At 32.6% G+C, this 17631-nt stretch overlaps 1 protein-coding gene across 1 annotated transcript; it reads left to right on the forward strand.

Annotated features, from left to right (window-relative positions):
• The first annotated feature begins 8067 nt into the window (after positions 1 to 8067).
• LOC120077961 (26S proteasome non-ATPase regulatory subunit 2 homolog A) lies at positions 8068 to 16558 on the forward strand. The gene is made up of 25 exons (XM_039032099.1): positions 8068 to 8400; positions 8692 to 8792; positions 8977 to 9097; positions 9198 to 9257; positions 9441 to 9508; positions 9648 to 9690; positions 9897 to 9962; positions 10091 to 10129; positions 10243 to 10325; positions 11045 to 11159; positions 11317 to 11391; positions 11846 to 12004; positions 12909 to 13016; positions 13111 to 13215; positions 13296 to 13436; positions 13513 to 13617; positions 13984 to 14205; positions 14370 to 14483; positions 14561 to 14776; positions 15119 to 15178; positions 15261 to 15374; positions 15469 to 15554; positions 15659 to 15767; positions 15853 to 16031; positions 16113 to 16558. Exons 1-25 carry the CDS (start codon positions 8275 to 8277, stop codon positions 16186 to 16188), a joined length of 2691 nt encoding a protein of 896 aa, XP_038888027.1. The 5' UTR covers positions 8068 to 8274; the 3' UTR covers positions 16189 to 16558.
• The last annotated feature ends 1073 nt before the right edge of the window (positions 16559 to 17631 follow it).

Below are 17631 nucleotides of genomic sequence, written 5' to 3' on the forward strand. Positions count from 1 at the left end.
CTTGAAGCTACAATGGTACATGAATAATTAATTAAACTCCTTTAATTAAAATATTCACCATCTGTTAACTGTCGGGCACTTCACTAAAGATCGATAGCTGCACTATTCCCACTATAGATATATTTCTGTGTCCATTGGATATAACCACAACAGTACGATGACCCTTCACAAATTGCTTGTAAGTACAGCTAAGCCAAAATACCGTTTTGTCTCTATAGTTACATATAACTCCTTAAGTACCACTGATCCCTCTAATGAACAATAAATCATACTCTACCAATGACTAAATCCCTCTCAGGCCAGGAGAGGATATGACACTGTATTGTTCACGCCTCGAAATCAGCCCTTAAGAGAGCAATTTTATCTATTTACCCCGACGTTGGGATAGGAGTGAATTCCTTCTTGTGTAGCTGTGTTCCCAGCTCCCCAATAAGACGAATCCTCAAAATGGTAGGTTTGTTGAGTCGACGATCTAGCCACTCTCACCCATACAAATCAAAGAACCGTCTTCATAGGCAGTAGTTCACAACTCACTTAGGATTCAGGTCATGTTACCTATGGTCATCCTGGTGAAATATAAGTCTTTATTATGAACGGCGTTATATAATGAGTCTAAACATTTCGGGGTCCGGTTTTATACAAACTCCTTTGTATAGAATATCCCCGATCACATGTCTCCACATGAATGATCATAACCAGATCATTTGTAGCACTTTACAACAATTGTAACATCTACAAAGTGATTCATACTCGTAATGTCACCAGGATCAAGTATCCAGCATTATCCATCTACTACAGATCATTTAGGTTATCACTTAAACATGATTCACATGTATGTCTCTACATACATGTTTAAGGTACAAAGATAACCTTGGTTGATAATTTATTGGTTTGTGATTAATGCAACTAATTTTGAAATAAAATATCACATATTTTATTACATAAATAAAATGTTTGTACATTATAATTACTAACTATAGAACCCTACGAGATTTAGGGCATCAACTCCAATACCTAACTAGTTAACGATGTTATATCTAATGGTTACTATGTGGTATGATCTTATGCAAACTCATTGTATAGGATACCTCTACGCTCATGTCAACTACACGAAGGCGTTAGATCATTACATTTGTATCAAATACAAAGTGGGTCGTATCCATAGTGTTACCAGGATAAGGTACCCAGCCTTATCCCTATATTATAGACCATTCAGGCTGTATCTTGAACATTGATCCTTGTATATCTCCACATACAGTTCAAGACTCATAAGGCAACCTTGGATATTAGTTTATTGGATTTAGGGTTATTAAGACAAAAATAGACAAACAACACAAACAATAACGTTTATTGAATTAACATCTATAACTCTTTATTGATAACGATCAATTAATAAAATTTGCTATCTACGAGTTTTAGAGCATAAAACCCAACAATGGTTCCATCTTTTTCTTGTCATGACATATAATTTATCGAGATCTCTTTATTATTCTTATTTACTTCAAGATTCTTATGAGTGCTCAAAGGATTTCTTTTGGAATATTCATATTTTTAACTGAGTCATTTTTATTATTGACTACCTTTTTCGAGGATCTTTATCTTTGGAACCCAAGTGTCTATCACGGTTCTGATAAAGTTGACATTCGACGTACGGAAGCTATTAGGATCCTAAGCACTCTAATTACATCAATTTTAATGGATTAGTAAGCATGTTCACATTTTTCCAGTATTTAGGGTTTCAAGAATATACCTTTGAAGATTTCTCCAAAATGCTTAGAATCTCCTTGAGTTTCTTCTTCAATCTTCAAAGTAGACCACCACAAAAGTCTTCTCTACTAATATCAGGCCTTAGATTGGGTGGTGGAACCCAAATTGAGAGGGATTTGGTGTGCATTTTGAGAGTTGGAGAGGCAAAAAGACATAAAGTTTTTTCTTCAAAAAATGGAATTTGCATGCATCAAAATCTAAGATTCAACTTGTTTTTAAGCAAATAAAACATGCAAAGCAGCTGGGGTGGTGGATTGATACTCAATCCTCCACTATTTTTATTGATTAGGTATGATAATTAGTAGGAAAATCCAACATTTCCCACTCATTCATTCATTTATATTAATAAAATTTCATAAATGAAATTTAAATTTAAATTTATTTATCTATTTATAATTAAATTAATTTAATCAAATCAAATTAATTTTATATTTTTGAATTTTACAATTCAAAATTTAAATAAATAAATTATTAATTAAATAATTTAATTTAATATCAAATATTAAATTAATAAAACACCTAATTCAAAACATGAATCACTATTCATGTTATTTAATATTTAAATCATATTTAAATATCTCCAACTCTCCAAAACCATTTAATTTGTTAATTAAATGTTTGATTATATCAGATATAATAATTCAAACCCTAAATCGAATTTGAACATTTCAAATTGTCTCAACACACTATTCTAAGGTTTGATCCTTTTATGAACTAGTAGAGGGACTTAATGGACCTATAGATCATGAGCTCCAACGATTTGAGATTAATTGGCTAAACTCTTTAAACCGAATTAATCAATATTCATTAACTACCGAGACACTCCACTATAGTTCAGTAGTTGCACTTTCCTCACTGTAAATATATTTCTGTCCACTTGATTTAACAATAATCAGTAAGTCGATCATCCACAGGTTGTTCATATTTACAGCTAGGTCAAAATTACCGTTTTACCCCTATAATACTTCTTACTTCTTAAATCTCCACTAATCCTCTAATGAATAATTGGTTTATGGTCATACCAATAAACTGAGTTCTTTTCAGCCATAGAGAGTGTGGGGCCTCTCTGTTCAAGACTAGGAGTCAGTACTTAAGGGAACAACCTATCTGCTAACCCTAAAATGGGTAGGAGTGAATTTCGTCTTGCAGGTCTATGTCCCCAACCATTTATCCAGTCTTACCCCTAAAATGGGAGGTTTATTAAGCGGTGATGTTGAGCTACTCTCACTCATGTAAATTAAAGGATAATCTTGAATAAACAGGAATTCATAGTTAGCTCAGAACTGAGATCGAATTTCCTTAGGTTATGAAATTGAAATAGTCAGTTTTAACATTAAACGATCGTTGTAAAGAAAAGTGACTGTTTCATGGTCCGGTCTTATGCAAACATCTTTTGCGTAGGATGCCTCCACTCACATTTCTCCACATAAACGACTTTGGGATCACATCATTTGTATCAATATACAAAGCAAGCCGCATCCATAGTGTCCCCAGGATAAGGTACCTAACCCTATCCATATACTCAATACCATTTTGGTTATATATTCAAACTTGATCCTTTTTATATCTCTACGTAAAGTTTAAGTATTCATGTTATAGCCATGGGTTCGATAGTTTATTGGATTTAGGAATCTATAAATGCAATTTATATGTTCAATAATAACTTTATTGAAATAATCTCAATAACATATTTGTTGTAAATAGAAATATGTTTAAAGTTTACAAACTGCGAGTTTTAAGACATATAACCCAACAACTTCAGGCATGTGGCAGACTCATTAGTATCGACAACTTATCGCATTAGGATATCAATTTTTGCAGGTGTATTTGCAACCATTATATATAACTTGGTCACTTTCTTACAACTATAAATGTATCTAGCATTAATTTGCAAAAATTTTACAAATGAATTATCTTTGAACTTCTAGTTTAAAGTGACATGTATGATGATCAAAATGAGACAATTTATGTATTTTATTCAATTTATTTTCCAAATTTTCCTTAACCCCTCCCCCTAATGTTAAAAAATTTATCCCATTAATAATAATAATAATTAAATTGTGTAGTAAGCAATCCACCCATCAAAGGTTCAAAGTAATTAATTGATGTTATCAATTGCACCATCATCTTAATTGTTGTTGTGGAACAATTTAAACATGTACTGCATATCTTGCATATGAAATATATTTGGCTTATAGTCATAAGCTCATTAGTCATTGGTCGAGCATACATAATAACATATCTCATACAAATCTAAAAATTTTGCTATTTAAACATACACTACATGATGTTTAACACTTATCCCAATCAATTATCAAATGTTTGGGATGCAAACTCACTAACATTATCAAAACAAAATAATAAGTATATATGTGACCATCAACTGAATGCACCAACAAAAATCATAAAACCATAATCTGTTCCAAAAGTAGGAAAGGTTCATTTTTAATTTTAGCTAGTGAGAGTTTGATAATTAATCTCTTGAGAACATGATACATGACAATTTATTAGATGGAAAAATCTTCTAGTTCTTCTATGGATGTTAATATATATTTTCCATAATTATTTTCACTATTGACATAAATGACTCATCATGTCAAAGGGAAAATATTTGGATCAATGAACTTCAGGTTCATTGTTGCATATATTTCAACTACACAAATATGTGTGAATATAATTTAGAAGGAAAAACATATTTTTTCTATATGCACTTCCCATAGAAGTCAATAAACATAGTATATGAATACTATATATTATTCTTATTATCAATATTTCTGGATGATATCTATTACAACGTATACCTTCCAAATTTACTAAACTTCTTTTTGATTTACAAGAGAATAAAGTATATCAATTGTCGATTTTGCTCCTCTGGCGAAGTGTTGTTTTCTTTTTTAAAATCTTTAATCAAGTCTACAAGACTTAATATCATATTTGATTTTTCAATTCAAGCATTTGAATTTAAAAATATATTGTCTACTTTTAAGTATAATATGCATAGATGTACTATATGCAAAACATAAATATTATTTATTCTTATTCTCCTTGTGAGATTTAAAAAAAATCTAAATATCTCATATACAAATTTTAAAAAACAATAATAATGTCTTCAAGAGACTCTGAGAAACTTGTAACATAATATCATATTTAGGAGTTAAAAAGATATATTATGTTCTCTTTAAGAGATTCAAATAAATTCTCAAATTTTATTTCCACACATCGTTTCTTTTTCATTAATAAGGATTTAATTCATATTATATGACAGGTACAAGATTATTGTCTCTTTTGCATCACATCTGAAAAATGAAATTTTTCTTCAAAACATTATATTTGTGTGTGTTTTAATAGACTAATTACTTCTTTCTTTATTAACATGATTTCGATCTCAATGATTAAATATTGGAACGTTCACTTCAGGAAATGATATATATTATTTGGTCAAAATTCATTATTTTTCATAGAAACATTTGTTTGTATGTTTTATTCAACCTCAAAATATATTAGATAAACATTCATCGCAATATTTCAAACTTTCTTTCTCAAACTGCTAATACAAGAGCATAGCATGTTGATATATGCTTATTAGTTTATAAACATTTATTAATTTAAAATATGTGCAACTACAGGTGCAAGACAAAAACAATGACCACTAATTGATTTAAGCAACTTCACATGTATTAAATCAAAATTAGCTTTAGAAAGAGTGATTAGCTATTATGCATAACTTTCAAACTTTACCATAAAAGAATTCAGTTATATATATATGTGTGTGTGTGTGTGTATATATATATGTATTTCAAAAGCTCACAAATTTATCCATATGAGAATAATTTAAATATTCAACAATCAAGTAAATTTCAATTATAGCCTAGCAAACAAAAATTGACTAATGTAACTTCCAAATTAGTTCCCAGGTACCGGTGTTCCCTTACGCTCAACTTTTATTTCTAATTCATTGATCTTTAAATTAGGAGTTAACTTCTAAGTGAATTATTAATCTTATTAAAACAAATTCATTTTAAGAAATAATCTTTAATATCTTAAATCTTATTTAAAGATAATCATGCCTATTTATTCTCATATTTGAAAAATAAAAGACAATATTATTAGAAAATAATTTTAACATATAAAAGTTAATATTAATATGAGAGAATCTTATCTTTATTTAAAAGAAACTAATTCTTGTTAAAAAAAAAATATGCAATTCAATTAAGGAAACAAATATCCTAATTTAATTTTTCATAAATAACAATTATATTCTAAGATATAAAAAATATAAACTAATTAGAAAAATATCTCAAACAGATATTTCAAACATAAGAAAATTAAGGTGCATAATTTGCAATTTATGATAGATACATTACATAAAAAAAAAAAAATGATGCATGATTTATAACATTGGTAGGATAAACAAATAAAAGAATCTACCTTGTAGCAAAGGAATAATGCAATTATGTTGAATGTTACCCCAACAAAAGTATTGATAAAATATTGATATGCACCTCATCTACAAAACTACGATATCAAATGCCTAATAAAAACGCAACAAATGCCTCTTTGAGTATTTATTAAAAATCAAATGGAATTTGAAAAGACGAAGAGAATGTCTATAATCATATGTATACAAACAGTTGGGAAAGTAACAAATTGAATTGAGGATAGAATTGTGCGTACTTTGAAATGCATTGTGTGCTTGTGATATAGATTAGAGAGAAGTTTGCACAACAACTCATAAGTTTTGTTTAAATCTCTTACCCACAAAATCATATCTCCTTTAATTTCCTAACTCAATTGCATAACGAGCAACTAAAAATTAATTATAATCTTGAAATGGTAAAAAATGTTGAAAAACTCACAAGTACTTTAAGACACAAGTTTGGACTCATGCCTAAGGATTTTAATTCCAATGCTCATATAATATTTATATCATGTTTACAATTTGATATAATCAAATGTAAAATATAATATCAAACATATCTTAACAACCAATTCACAAACACATAAATCATATATATAGTTTAAATAGAGTACTCACCTTCTTTGAATTTTAGTTTTAAATACCTCAATAATATGTAGGGACTTTATCGTTCTTGGTACTCCGATGAATCAACTCTAATCACAACAAAATCTCCCAAGTGGTAGAGACTCGTGCTGATAACGAGTGATAAAATAAGAAGAATATGAACAACAAAATAACATTGAAAGCAAGACAAGAGAGGAAAACAAAAGATAAGAAATAGAGAGCTAATATCAAACTCAATTGTGGCGTCCTCTACCCTATTTATAGGGCATGTTAGAGTGTATGTTACAAGGTAAAACTTAACGAGGGAGGTTATGGGATTGAATAACCTATGAAGATTATGAGTTTGTTATAACATAAATAAGTTATGGATATCTACAATATTACATTTACAATATATTTTACCATTTATTAGAATCATCCTTCTTAAAAAGTGACCCCTTTAACAAGAGAGACACTAGTAAATTTAATGGATATTTAATTTTTTTAAAGTCTTTCCATATATCGATTGTTTCATGAGACTAGTTGAGACCTATATAAGCTAACCCACACATTTATGGATCATTTGAAGATGTAAGGAAAAAAGTTTTCCCCTTGAAAATGTGTATATATTTGTAGAACATGAAAGTAATCGCTGGTTTTTCCATGACTTTAGCTTTATTAGACGAGAACGACATATCACAATTGTAATATAAGAATAATTTAGAATTTTGGTCAAAATCTCATAATTTCGAGATTTCGACATGCTCAAAATTTCAGTAATTTCCCCAAATTTCTTGAAATTTCAAATTTTCAAAATTTTCATCAATATTTCGATATTTCCATTGAAATTTCGAGGTTTTTTTTTTTTTAACTATGGTAGCTCAATGGAAGCTTTTTCCTCTCTTACAAAAAAAAAAATATTTTCAATAAACCTCATATTTTCATTCAAATATTTTCGATTGAATTTAGTCATAATCAAAGTTTCATTAACTACTTAGAGAAATTTTCATTAATTTTCATATAATTTTCCAAAAATTTCATAAAATCATGACCCCTTTTTTTTTTTTTTGAAAAGTTCGATCCTTGAATGTAAGTTGATGATTTCATGGGCTAACCCTTTTAAAGCCCATGAAATAATCCCCAATGAAAAAGGCCCACTCAACAATTGTTCGGCTCTATTTAGTTGGGTTATTTTGCAAAATTAGGCCCACTCAAATTCCACATAAGAGCCCATTTACTCACGATCGAATATAACCCGACCCGACTCGGGCGCAGAGAAAACCCCCTAGCACCCCAGTTTCAAGTTTCTTGCTCAGGAGGAAAAGGAAAAAGCAATTCCCTTTCGCTCATATTCTTCTGCAGAAGAAGGAACAATCCCATTTCATTCGGGTCAATTTCTTCCGTTTCCAGTCCTCTTACTAATTTAGCTTACTCCCTTTGTTCGTCTTCTTCATTTTCCAATTTCATTCGAGGGTTTTGATTCTGTTAGTCTTCTTCTCTGCTCAATGGCGCGTGACCCGGATGGCTCTGCTGGCGGCGGTGCTAGTAACAACTCCCAGCGTGAGGAGGCCACTCTGAAGGTCCCATCGAAGGACCCCAAGAAGAAGGATGAGAAGAAGGAAGAGGATCTGGTATGATTCATTCAATTCTTCACTAGTTAGTGCTGTTTGATTTCTATGAAATCAGAATAACCCAAATTGAAACTGGACGGATGGTGGCTTTGGTGTAAAATGTTATTGGTGTACTCTGAAATTTATTTACGGAGCTTAGCTTAAGTCATTTCTTACTTATAAGAGGTTACTCGTAGTACGAATTGAGGCGAAGGGAATATCTAGATTAGTTCATGTGCGATGTTAGTTTTACCTTTTATGTTTTCTGTAGTCAGTTGGGTATTGATCTGATGTGGGTTATTGCGTGCACAGTCGGAAGAGGATCTGGCCTTGAAACAACAGTTGGAGTTGTACGTGGAGAGAGTTCAGGACCCCGATCCTGGCCTGCAGAAAGTTGCCCTTGAGAGTATGAGGTTGGCATTTTTATTTGTAATTTAGTTAATACAGAAACTGTTGCTTTAAAGGTATTGTACACTGGGCGTGGAGGTTTACAATTATGATATAGATTGGCATATCCTGTTGAATAGGTTTATGTATAGAGTGTATATTTTCTTCACGGTTTCATGTTTTGAACTTATTTGAGAATTTTTATTCTAGGCAGGAAATCCGAACATCCACAAGCTCCATGACTTCTGTTCCAAAGCCTCTAAAATTCCTTCGCCCACATTACGGAACTTTAAAAGCTTATTATGAAACAATGGCAGACACCGATTTAAAGGTCGTTTTCTTGGTTATGGCCCATCACATTGTTAATTTGTTACCCATTTTTTATTTTGTTTTTCTAAAAAATTGTAACTCTACTTGCTTCTCAAATGCAGAAATACATGGCGGACATACTATCAGTATTGGCACTGACAATGTCTGCGGAGGGAGAACGGGTTTGTCTGCTTTCCTCAATATTTTCTTTTGTTTCTTTGTTTTAATATCATGTGTATGGAGCATTTTCTCTGCTTTTGGTGTCTTTGTGTCTCTTGGTCCTATGCTTATGTCTTATTCTAGCTTTATTACGTACGTATCCTTATGCAGTTACATATAAATCATTGCTTGTGAAACTTTCTCAGGAAAGCCTGAAATACAGACTATTAGGCTCAGAAGGTGATATTGGTTCATGGGGTCATGAGTATGTAAGGTGAGCGTATGGTTAGTACAACATTCTAGTGCTACTAATTACATGTTTTTTCCCCCTGGTCAGAGTGGCACTCATTAGAAATATTTTAGAAGGTATTATCTGTATTATACTCCAATTTTTAATGATATTGTAACCTCAGGAATTTGGCTGGAGAGATTGCTCAAGAATACACCAAACGACAGGTAATGGCAGTTCTATTAGAATATGCAATAACTTCCCTTTTCTCCTTTTCTTATCTAATTAATAGATTATAACATAAATATGCATGCTGTCTTTATGCTTGGTGAATTGTAGTGGGCTGATTCTGCATTTAATATTTTTCTACTATAGAGGAGGGTGTATTTACTGCTGCTTTCTTTTTCTTTTTTTTTTTCCCCTTTGTTTTCAGGGTGAAGAGGCTCCCATAGATGATTTGATGGAACTTGTTCAAGAAATTGTTGCTTTTCACATGAAAGTATGTCTATATAATAAGACAGTTGATAAACTTTGTTTGAATCTTCTTTGGACACTAAGCCATAGTTTTCGTAGATAAGGCAATATTTTTAGCAATGTGCATCTCTAATTGATTTTATTGATCTTCAGCACAATGCCGAACCTGAAGCTGTTGATCTATTAATGGAGGTGAGACAATATCTTCTATCATTATTATTTTTGTTATTATTTATTTATTTTTGGGGGTGTGGGGATGGGGAATAAGGTATGGCTGACTGAATTATCCAATTGATGTATATCAGGTTGAAGATCTTGATCTGTTAGTTGAGCATGTTGACAGTACAAATTTCAAAAGGACCTGTATCTATCTTACCAGTTCAGCCAAGTATGCAAGATCATCTTTTTGAGTTCTTCTGGTTCATATAATTGCACTTCCTTCAGTTTTACCATGTTATAGGAATTATTATCTGATACAAACAGTTGTGTTTTTAGACTTGTTTCAGCTCTCTGTCTATGATGGACGAGTGTAATGTATATGGTTGTGGGGCAAGGAAAGTGATTTATGTTTGTTTTACCGTTCTTCTAAAGAAAATGGTTTACCTAACTACTACTTGAATGTTGATGTATTATATTATGATGATGAATAAATATATTATTGCCTGTAAGACTTTTTCAATTTGAATAGGTCCATAGTTAGTGCAGGCCCAGTGGTTTTCCCCTTTTTTTTTGTTTTTGGGGGGGGTGCGTGTGGCTTGGCTTGGGAATAAAAGGAGGATTGTTGAAGTCTTTAGAGAGGCTCAGTTTGTTGTTAGGTTTAATATCTTTTGGTGTTGGTCTCAGTGGTGTTATTGTTCAATAAGTTCAATTATTTTAGATTGGAGCTCTTTTTGTATGGTTGACCGAGGTTACATTTTTAACTTGTTTTGTTGGTTTTGTATGCTTTCCTGTATTCTGTAATATTTTCTTGATGAGGCTAGATTCTCCATTAAGAAGTCATAGTATAATTTATTTGCAAACTTATAACCTCCACTAGTGTTGGTTTATCCTTTTCATTTTTTTGAACAATTTCCTTGATTATGATATTTAACTCCGCTAACATCACAGATATCTTCCTGGACCTGATGACATGCTAGCTCTGGACATTGCATATATGATATATCTAAAATTTGAAGAATATACCAATGCACTTCAGATTGCTTTGTTCCTCGACAACTTGCAGGTTTGCCCTCTATTTTAACCTTAAAACTTTTGCCCTTCCCCAAGTTTTATGTAACTACTATATTTTAACTAACTAGTTAACCATTGAACTTTGTCAAAAACCTCTTATCATATTATTTTTGTTTGTGTTTTTAACAATTTAATATGCCTGTTGTCAGTATATCAGGCAGATCTACCAATCCTGTGATGATTTGCAGCGTAAAAAGCAATTTTCATACATACTTGCTCGACAGGTAAGTTTTGAATAATCCATATTTTAATTCTTATGCAATTTAATATCGATTCAGTGGGTCTATTTTCTGATGCATTAATGTTAGGCATTTTGTTTGCGATTTTATTTTGTATATTCTTATACAAAATTGATGTTTTGGTTTTGGTGCATAATGCTTAGATTGTGAATCTCAATGTCATAATTGTGTAGTAGTTTTTGCCGTATTGCCTTGAATATGATTCCTTTGGGCTTGAAGAGATGGTTGGGTGGGGTACGAGATTGTATAATACATTATGGTGTATATATATCACTATCTACAATTATAGGCTGGTTGCTGGATTATTTTGAGAGATACAGCATTTATGTTTTATGAATGCTTGACATGACCAATTCTTCAGTGGCCTATTATTATCTACTTATTTTGTTCCATTAAAGAACTTTTTCTTGAATAAACTTCTTTTTTTTCTTTCATACAGGGCACTTGTTTTGAGCTTGATGAGGAGATGTGTGCTGATGACGATGATAGAGAGGCATTGCAGGAAATCATCAATAATTCCAAGCTAAGTGAAGGTTATCTTACCCTTGCTCGTGACATTGAGGTCATGGAGCCTAAATCTCCAGAAGACATTTATAAGGTATGGGTATTTTTCTCTTTTTCCTTAGGATAAGAAACAATATCTTCATCAACCCAAAAGGACAAAATGGCCTAAAAGACCAAGGGAAGAGGAAACACATGCCACAGAGTTGTTAAACAAAGGAAACCCTATTTATGTTGATTAAAAAGCTACTAAATACTGCATAAAGATTTATGGAGGGCACTCCGATCATAAGTCGTAATTTGTACAAGATCACAAAAGAAAGTACAGTAGTTCTGTTGTTTTCGTGAGGAGTTGCTGTTAGCAGCACTTTCTTCAGAGTTAACATAAGGTTAATAGTAATTGAAGGTAATTAAGACATTGCATGTGGCTTAGTTTGTACTTTCTTCATGCCATTTTTCATACTTTTAGATAGCTATTCACCCCCCCCCCTTAATTGTATTTTAAATCCTTTTAAATGAGTGATGATGCGAATGATATTCAGATGTTAGTTTCTCTGGAGAATTCTTTTAAAAAGTTTCGAAAATTAATTTTTATTTTTACAAATGTATAGCACTCCTGATCCTTGGGGAGCTTTTTGTTGGGATTGTTTATCTCTTAATGGACAATTTGTAGACTGCTGTTTAATCGGTGTACACAATGTGGTTTAGCTTTTAATTTTGCTTAGTTGATGATTATCTGACAGCTGCTTGTTCATTACTTTGATATCTTATCCTTTACATTGGTTGATGTGATTTAATTTGTTGTTTTAGCATAGTACGATATTTTTTTTTTATCAGTTTTGTTGTTTTCTGTGACCCATTTGAGAGTCTGAGACGGTCATTTTTATTGTGATCCAAAGCACAAAATTCTGTATATTTTTTTTTCTTTAAATTTTATTGTTATTCATGAGTGTTACATCCACATTCTCATTATACTGATTTCCATCCGTGAAATATTTCAGGCACACTTGCTTGATGGCAGGGCTAGTGCTGGTGCAAGTGTTGATTCTGCTCGTCAAAATTTGGCTGCTACCTTCGTCAATGCTTTTGTGAATGCTGGCTTTGGTCAGGTAGAAGTTGTTCAATCAATGTGCAGAGGAAGTTACATATTATTTTAAGTTACATATTATTTTGGCTTCTTATCATTTGATATTGTCATTCCAGGATAAGTTAATGACAGTTACACCAGATGCATCCAGTGGCGCTTCTACAGGAAACTGGTTATTTAAGAATAAAGATCATGGGAAGATGAGCGCTGCAGCAAGTTTGGTAAGTTATCATTTGCACTATTTGTCTTTCCATTTTGATTAGCATCAGGTTGGTCTTATCATTTATCATCATGACTACAGGGTATGATTTTGCTTTGGGATGTGGATGCTGGACTTTCTCAAATTGACAAATTTTTGCACAGCAATGATAACCACGTTGTTGCTGGTGCATTGCTGGGAGTTGGTATTGTCAATTGTGCTATCAAGAATGATTGTGATCCTGTGAGTCTTACTTCTTTATTGTGTAGAACGTTGGAATCCACTTCAATTTTCTTAACCTTGTCATCCCTCTTTGCAGGCATTAGCACTTTTAGTAGAATATGTTGACAAAGAAGATGCATCAACCCGTATAGGTGCAATAATGGGCTTGGGCATTACGTATGCTGGAACTCAAAATGAGCAGGTTACCCATCTTTCTTCTTTCTGTTTGTTGGTTTAGTAAATGAATTAGCCTTTTTTGAACTCCTTTTTTACCACTGTCAGTGGTGCTTTGGGATTTTTACCACTGTCAGTGGTGCTTTGGTTTCTTATTTTGTTTTATTTCTTTTCAGGTTCTTTTAATCCTTTTCTTTTTGTTTTTCCACCGGACATTAAGGTTTTCCTTTCTCCCCCATTGGGAGTTTGTATATTGGAAGTTTTTTCTTCCTTCTCACGTATCAAGGAAAGATTTCTCTGTGGTTAAAATATATAAGATATTTTACTGTATGTTTCTGCAGGTCAATTATTTTTTCCATTCCTAATTGATATTTTTCATTGTATATTCTTTCAGCTACGTCGTAAACTGACCCCTATATTAAGTGATTCAAGAGCTTCACTTGATGTGATTGCATTCACTTCACTCTCATTGGGCTTAATATATCTTGGTTCCTGCAACGAGGAGGTTGCTCAAGCAATTATATTTACATTAATGGATCGACATGAGAATGAATTGGGGGATGCTTTAGGTCGCCTTCTACCACTTAGCCTTGGTCTTCTATACCTTGGAAAGCAGGTACGCCAGCAGTCTATTATGTATTCAGTGAATACATAATCTGTCGTAGTTATGATTATTTTCTTGTGTTTTAAGAATTGACCTTCAACTGAGGTTTTAGTGGTCATGCATTTTGAGGAAATTGAGACTCTTCCTTTGTAACACCATTCTGTTGATTCTAACAGGAAAGTGTGGAGGCGACAGCTGAGGTTTCCAAGACATTTAACGAGAAAATCAGAAAATATTGCGACATGACATTGCTCTCCTGTGCATATGCTGGAACTGGGAATGTACTAAAGGTATGCAGTTTTGTTATCAATTTATAAATACAGTGCAGCATGAATTAAACTGAGTTGTCTGTTTCTCACCCATTCAGGTTCAAAACCTTCTTGGTCATTGTTCTCAACATCTTGAGAAGGGTGAAACCCACCAAGGAGCTGCTGTGCTTGGAATTGCAATGGTGGCAATGGCCGAAGAATTGGGTTTGGAGATGGCAATTCGATCATTAGAGCATCTTTTGCAGTATGGGGAGCAAAATATTCGCCGTGCTGTTCCCTTGGCTCTTGGTCTCCTTTGCATCTCAAACCCCAAGGTCAGTGTGATGTGTTCTTATTATGTTTCGATCTATTCTTTAATTTCCAAACTATATAAAAAAAGTTTTTGAGCCAAAAAGTAGGGGAAAATATTGTAATTGCAAGGGTCAAGAGCTTTATAATTTGATGAAAACAGTTAACAATGTTATACCAAGGTTTAAAGCATGCTGCAAATACTCATATATAAACACTCCAACGTCCTAATATAGAGAAGTAGCCACAAATTTCTACTACTAATAGGGGAGGCTACATCGAGCCAAGCAAAGTTTTTTTGGTGAGTTGGTTCTGAGTGCGGACGTTTTCATGCCAAATTTAATTGTATGATTGGATAATTTGACCAGGTTAATGTTATGGACACGTTAAGCAGACTGAGCCATGATACGGATTCCGAAGTAGCGATGGTGAGAGCAGAGTTTTTGTTTTTATTCTAATGTCTTCATTAATTTTGTTGAGATTCAGTGTTAAAGTTTTTAAATGTCACAGGCAGCAGTAATCTCCTTGGGTTTGATTGGTGCGGGAACCAATAATGCAAGAATAGCTGGCATGCTTCGAAATCTTTCGAGTTATTACTACAAAGATGCGAGCCTTCTTTTCTGTGTAATGACGATGCTTATGCAATTTTCTATTCTGGAGTTCTCTTTCTACTTTCTATGAATAATTAGTGTCTGATCCCTTCCCTAAATGTTTGCAGGTCAGGATTGCCCAAGGGCTTGTACATTTGGGCAAGGGCCTGTTAACTCTTAATCCTTATCATTCCGACCGATTCTTATTAGCACCGTCAGTGACTGCTTTGGAGAATCCTTGTTCTTTTAGTTTATCTTTTGGAAGTAGTTTTATGATCTATCGTCTTGTTTTTCAAAAGCATATACTCTTCATTGCAGGACCGCACTTGCAGGATTAATAATTACATTGCATGCATGTCTTGACATGAAGGCCATTATCCTGGGGAAATATCATTATGTGCTCTACTACCTTGTCTTGGCAATGCAGGTCAGTTTTGGTTGATTCCCCTTTTCATTCTCCTTTCTAGTTTTATATTTTTTCCCACATTCTGACTTTTATATATATCCAACAGCCGCGAATGCTGTTGACTGTGGACGAGAATCTGAAGCCTCTTTCAGTACCTGTTCGGGTGGGTCAGGCGGTTGATGTCGTTGGACAGGCGGGTCGGCCAAAGACAATCACTGGTTTTCAAACTCACTCAACCCCAGTTCTTCTTGCTGCTGGTGACAGGGCAGAACTGGCCACTGAGAAGTACTAGAATTAGCCATATAGTTTGTGTAACTGTCTTCGACTTCGATTAATCCCAAGCTAACCCTAACTATATTTGTTCAGGTACATTCCTCTTTCGCCTATCCTAGAAGGATTCGTCGTTTTACAGGAGAACCCAGAATACAGAGAAGAACAGTAGCAAGGCATTGTAAGTAGAGGAATGGATAAATCACTGCTGTTTGATATGAATTCTAACCTGGATGTTGCTGGACAGCAAAGACATGATGCGGGATGCAGGGTTCGAGTTTAGTTTCGCTCGTCTTAATCTCATCCAAGCAGTGCATTGTTAGTTTTGATGAACAACCATGAGTTCGAAAAATGAGATGTGCTTGAATTGATCAAATTAATGTTTCATGGTTACTGTTTAGTTCCCGTTCACTCGGGATCTTATTGTATTTGATTTTTTTGGGAATAGAATCTCTATTTGCTTAGTCTAATTTGATGCAACGACGTTGAGTCCCACCTTGGCATGGTATAAAATGTTATAAACTTTTTGTTGTTTCGGGGACTTTTGGACTTTTTTTTAGCACAACTGTGGTAGGGGATGGAATCTCCAACCTTTAGAGATGGAAGTCATGCTAATACTATCGAGTTAAGTTTATTTTGGATAAGTTTATTTTGACGGACTTTTTGGCTATTTGCTTTTCAGTTTTTCGTCTTTTTTTCTTTTTTGGTATAAAAAGATGACTGCCTAGTTTCCCTGAGCAAATTCACTTTTTGAGAAAATTTTAATTTCAAGGGAGCAATTCATATTCTTTTATAAAAACAAGGATAGTTTTCAAATATAGTAAAATGAGCTATCATATTGTATAAATATAGTAAAATATTAGTATTTATTAGTGATAAATTATCAATGTCTATTATGATAGATATTGATAGTTATCATTTTACAAATACATACACATTTAGTTCTGTAACTATTTGGTACTTAAACTTTAAAAAATGCTATGTCCATGAATTTATTTGTTGACCTAGAAATTGCTAAATTTTATAAAGTGTTATATAAACTTCTAAACTTCCAATTTTTTTATCCAATAATTCACAAAATATTCAATTTTGTATTAAAAAGATCAATCATATGGAACATTTTTTTAAAATTCTACAAGTGTTTGAGATGCTGAATTGGTTATTATAATTTGAGGGTATTATATTTTTTGGGTTACAATAATATGTTTGGTGTGTGATGGCTTCTTATTGTTCCATATTAAACATAAAATTTAATTTAGTATTTAGAATAGTTGGTGTTTCTAATTATTATGACCTACAATTAATATTACTATTTCAAATAAGATTTTGTTGCCGTGTTTACTATTTTTTTATCAAGACTATGACAAACTTGACTATAATAACTAATTTAGTGCTCAAACACTCGCTTATTGCATTTAGAGCAAATTACAAAAACCACCCTTGAAATATGGTGACAGTTGTAATTATATCCTTAAACTTTCAATTTAAAAATTAAGCCCTCAAACTAAGAATTAAAATTGGGTCAAATTGGACTTCCAAACTTGCATAATTGAATAAATAAATTATAACTTTGTTTAAGTTTGATGGTTTACATTTTATCGTTTGTGGGTTCAAT

This window comes from Benincasa hispida, chromosome 5 (assembly GCF_009727055.1).
Source record: "Benincasa hispida cultivar B227 chromosome 5, ASM972705v1, whole genome shotgun sequence".
In the NCBI taxonomy this organism is placed as follows: domain Eukaryota; kingdom Viridiplantae; phylum Streptophyta; class Magnoliopsida; order Cucurbitales; family Cucurbitaceae; genus Benincasa; species Benincasa hispida.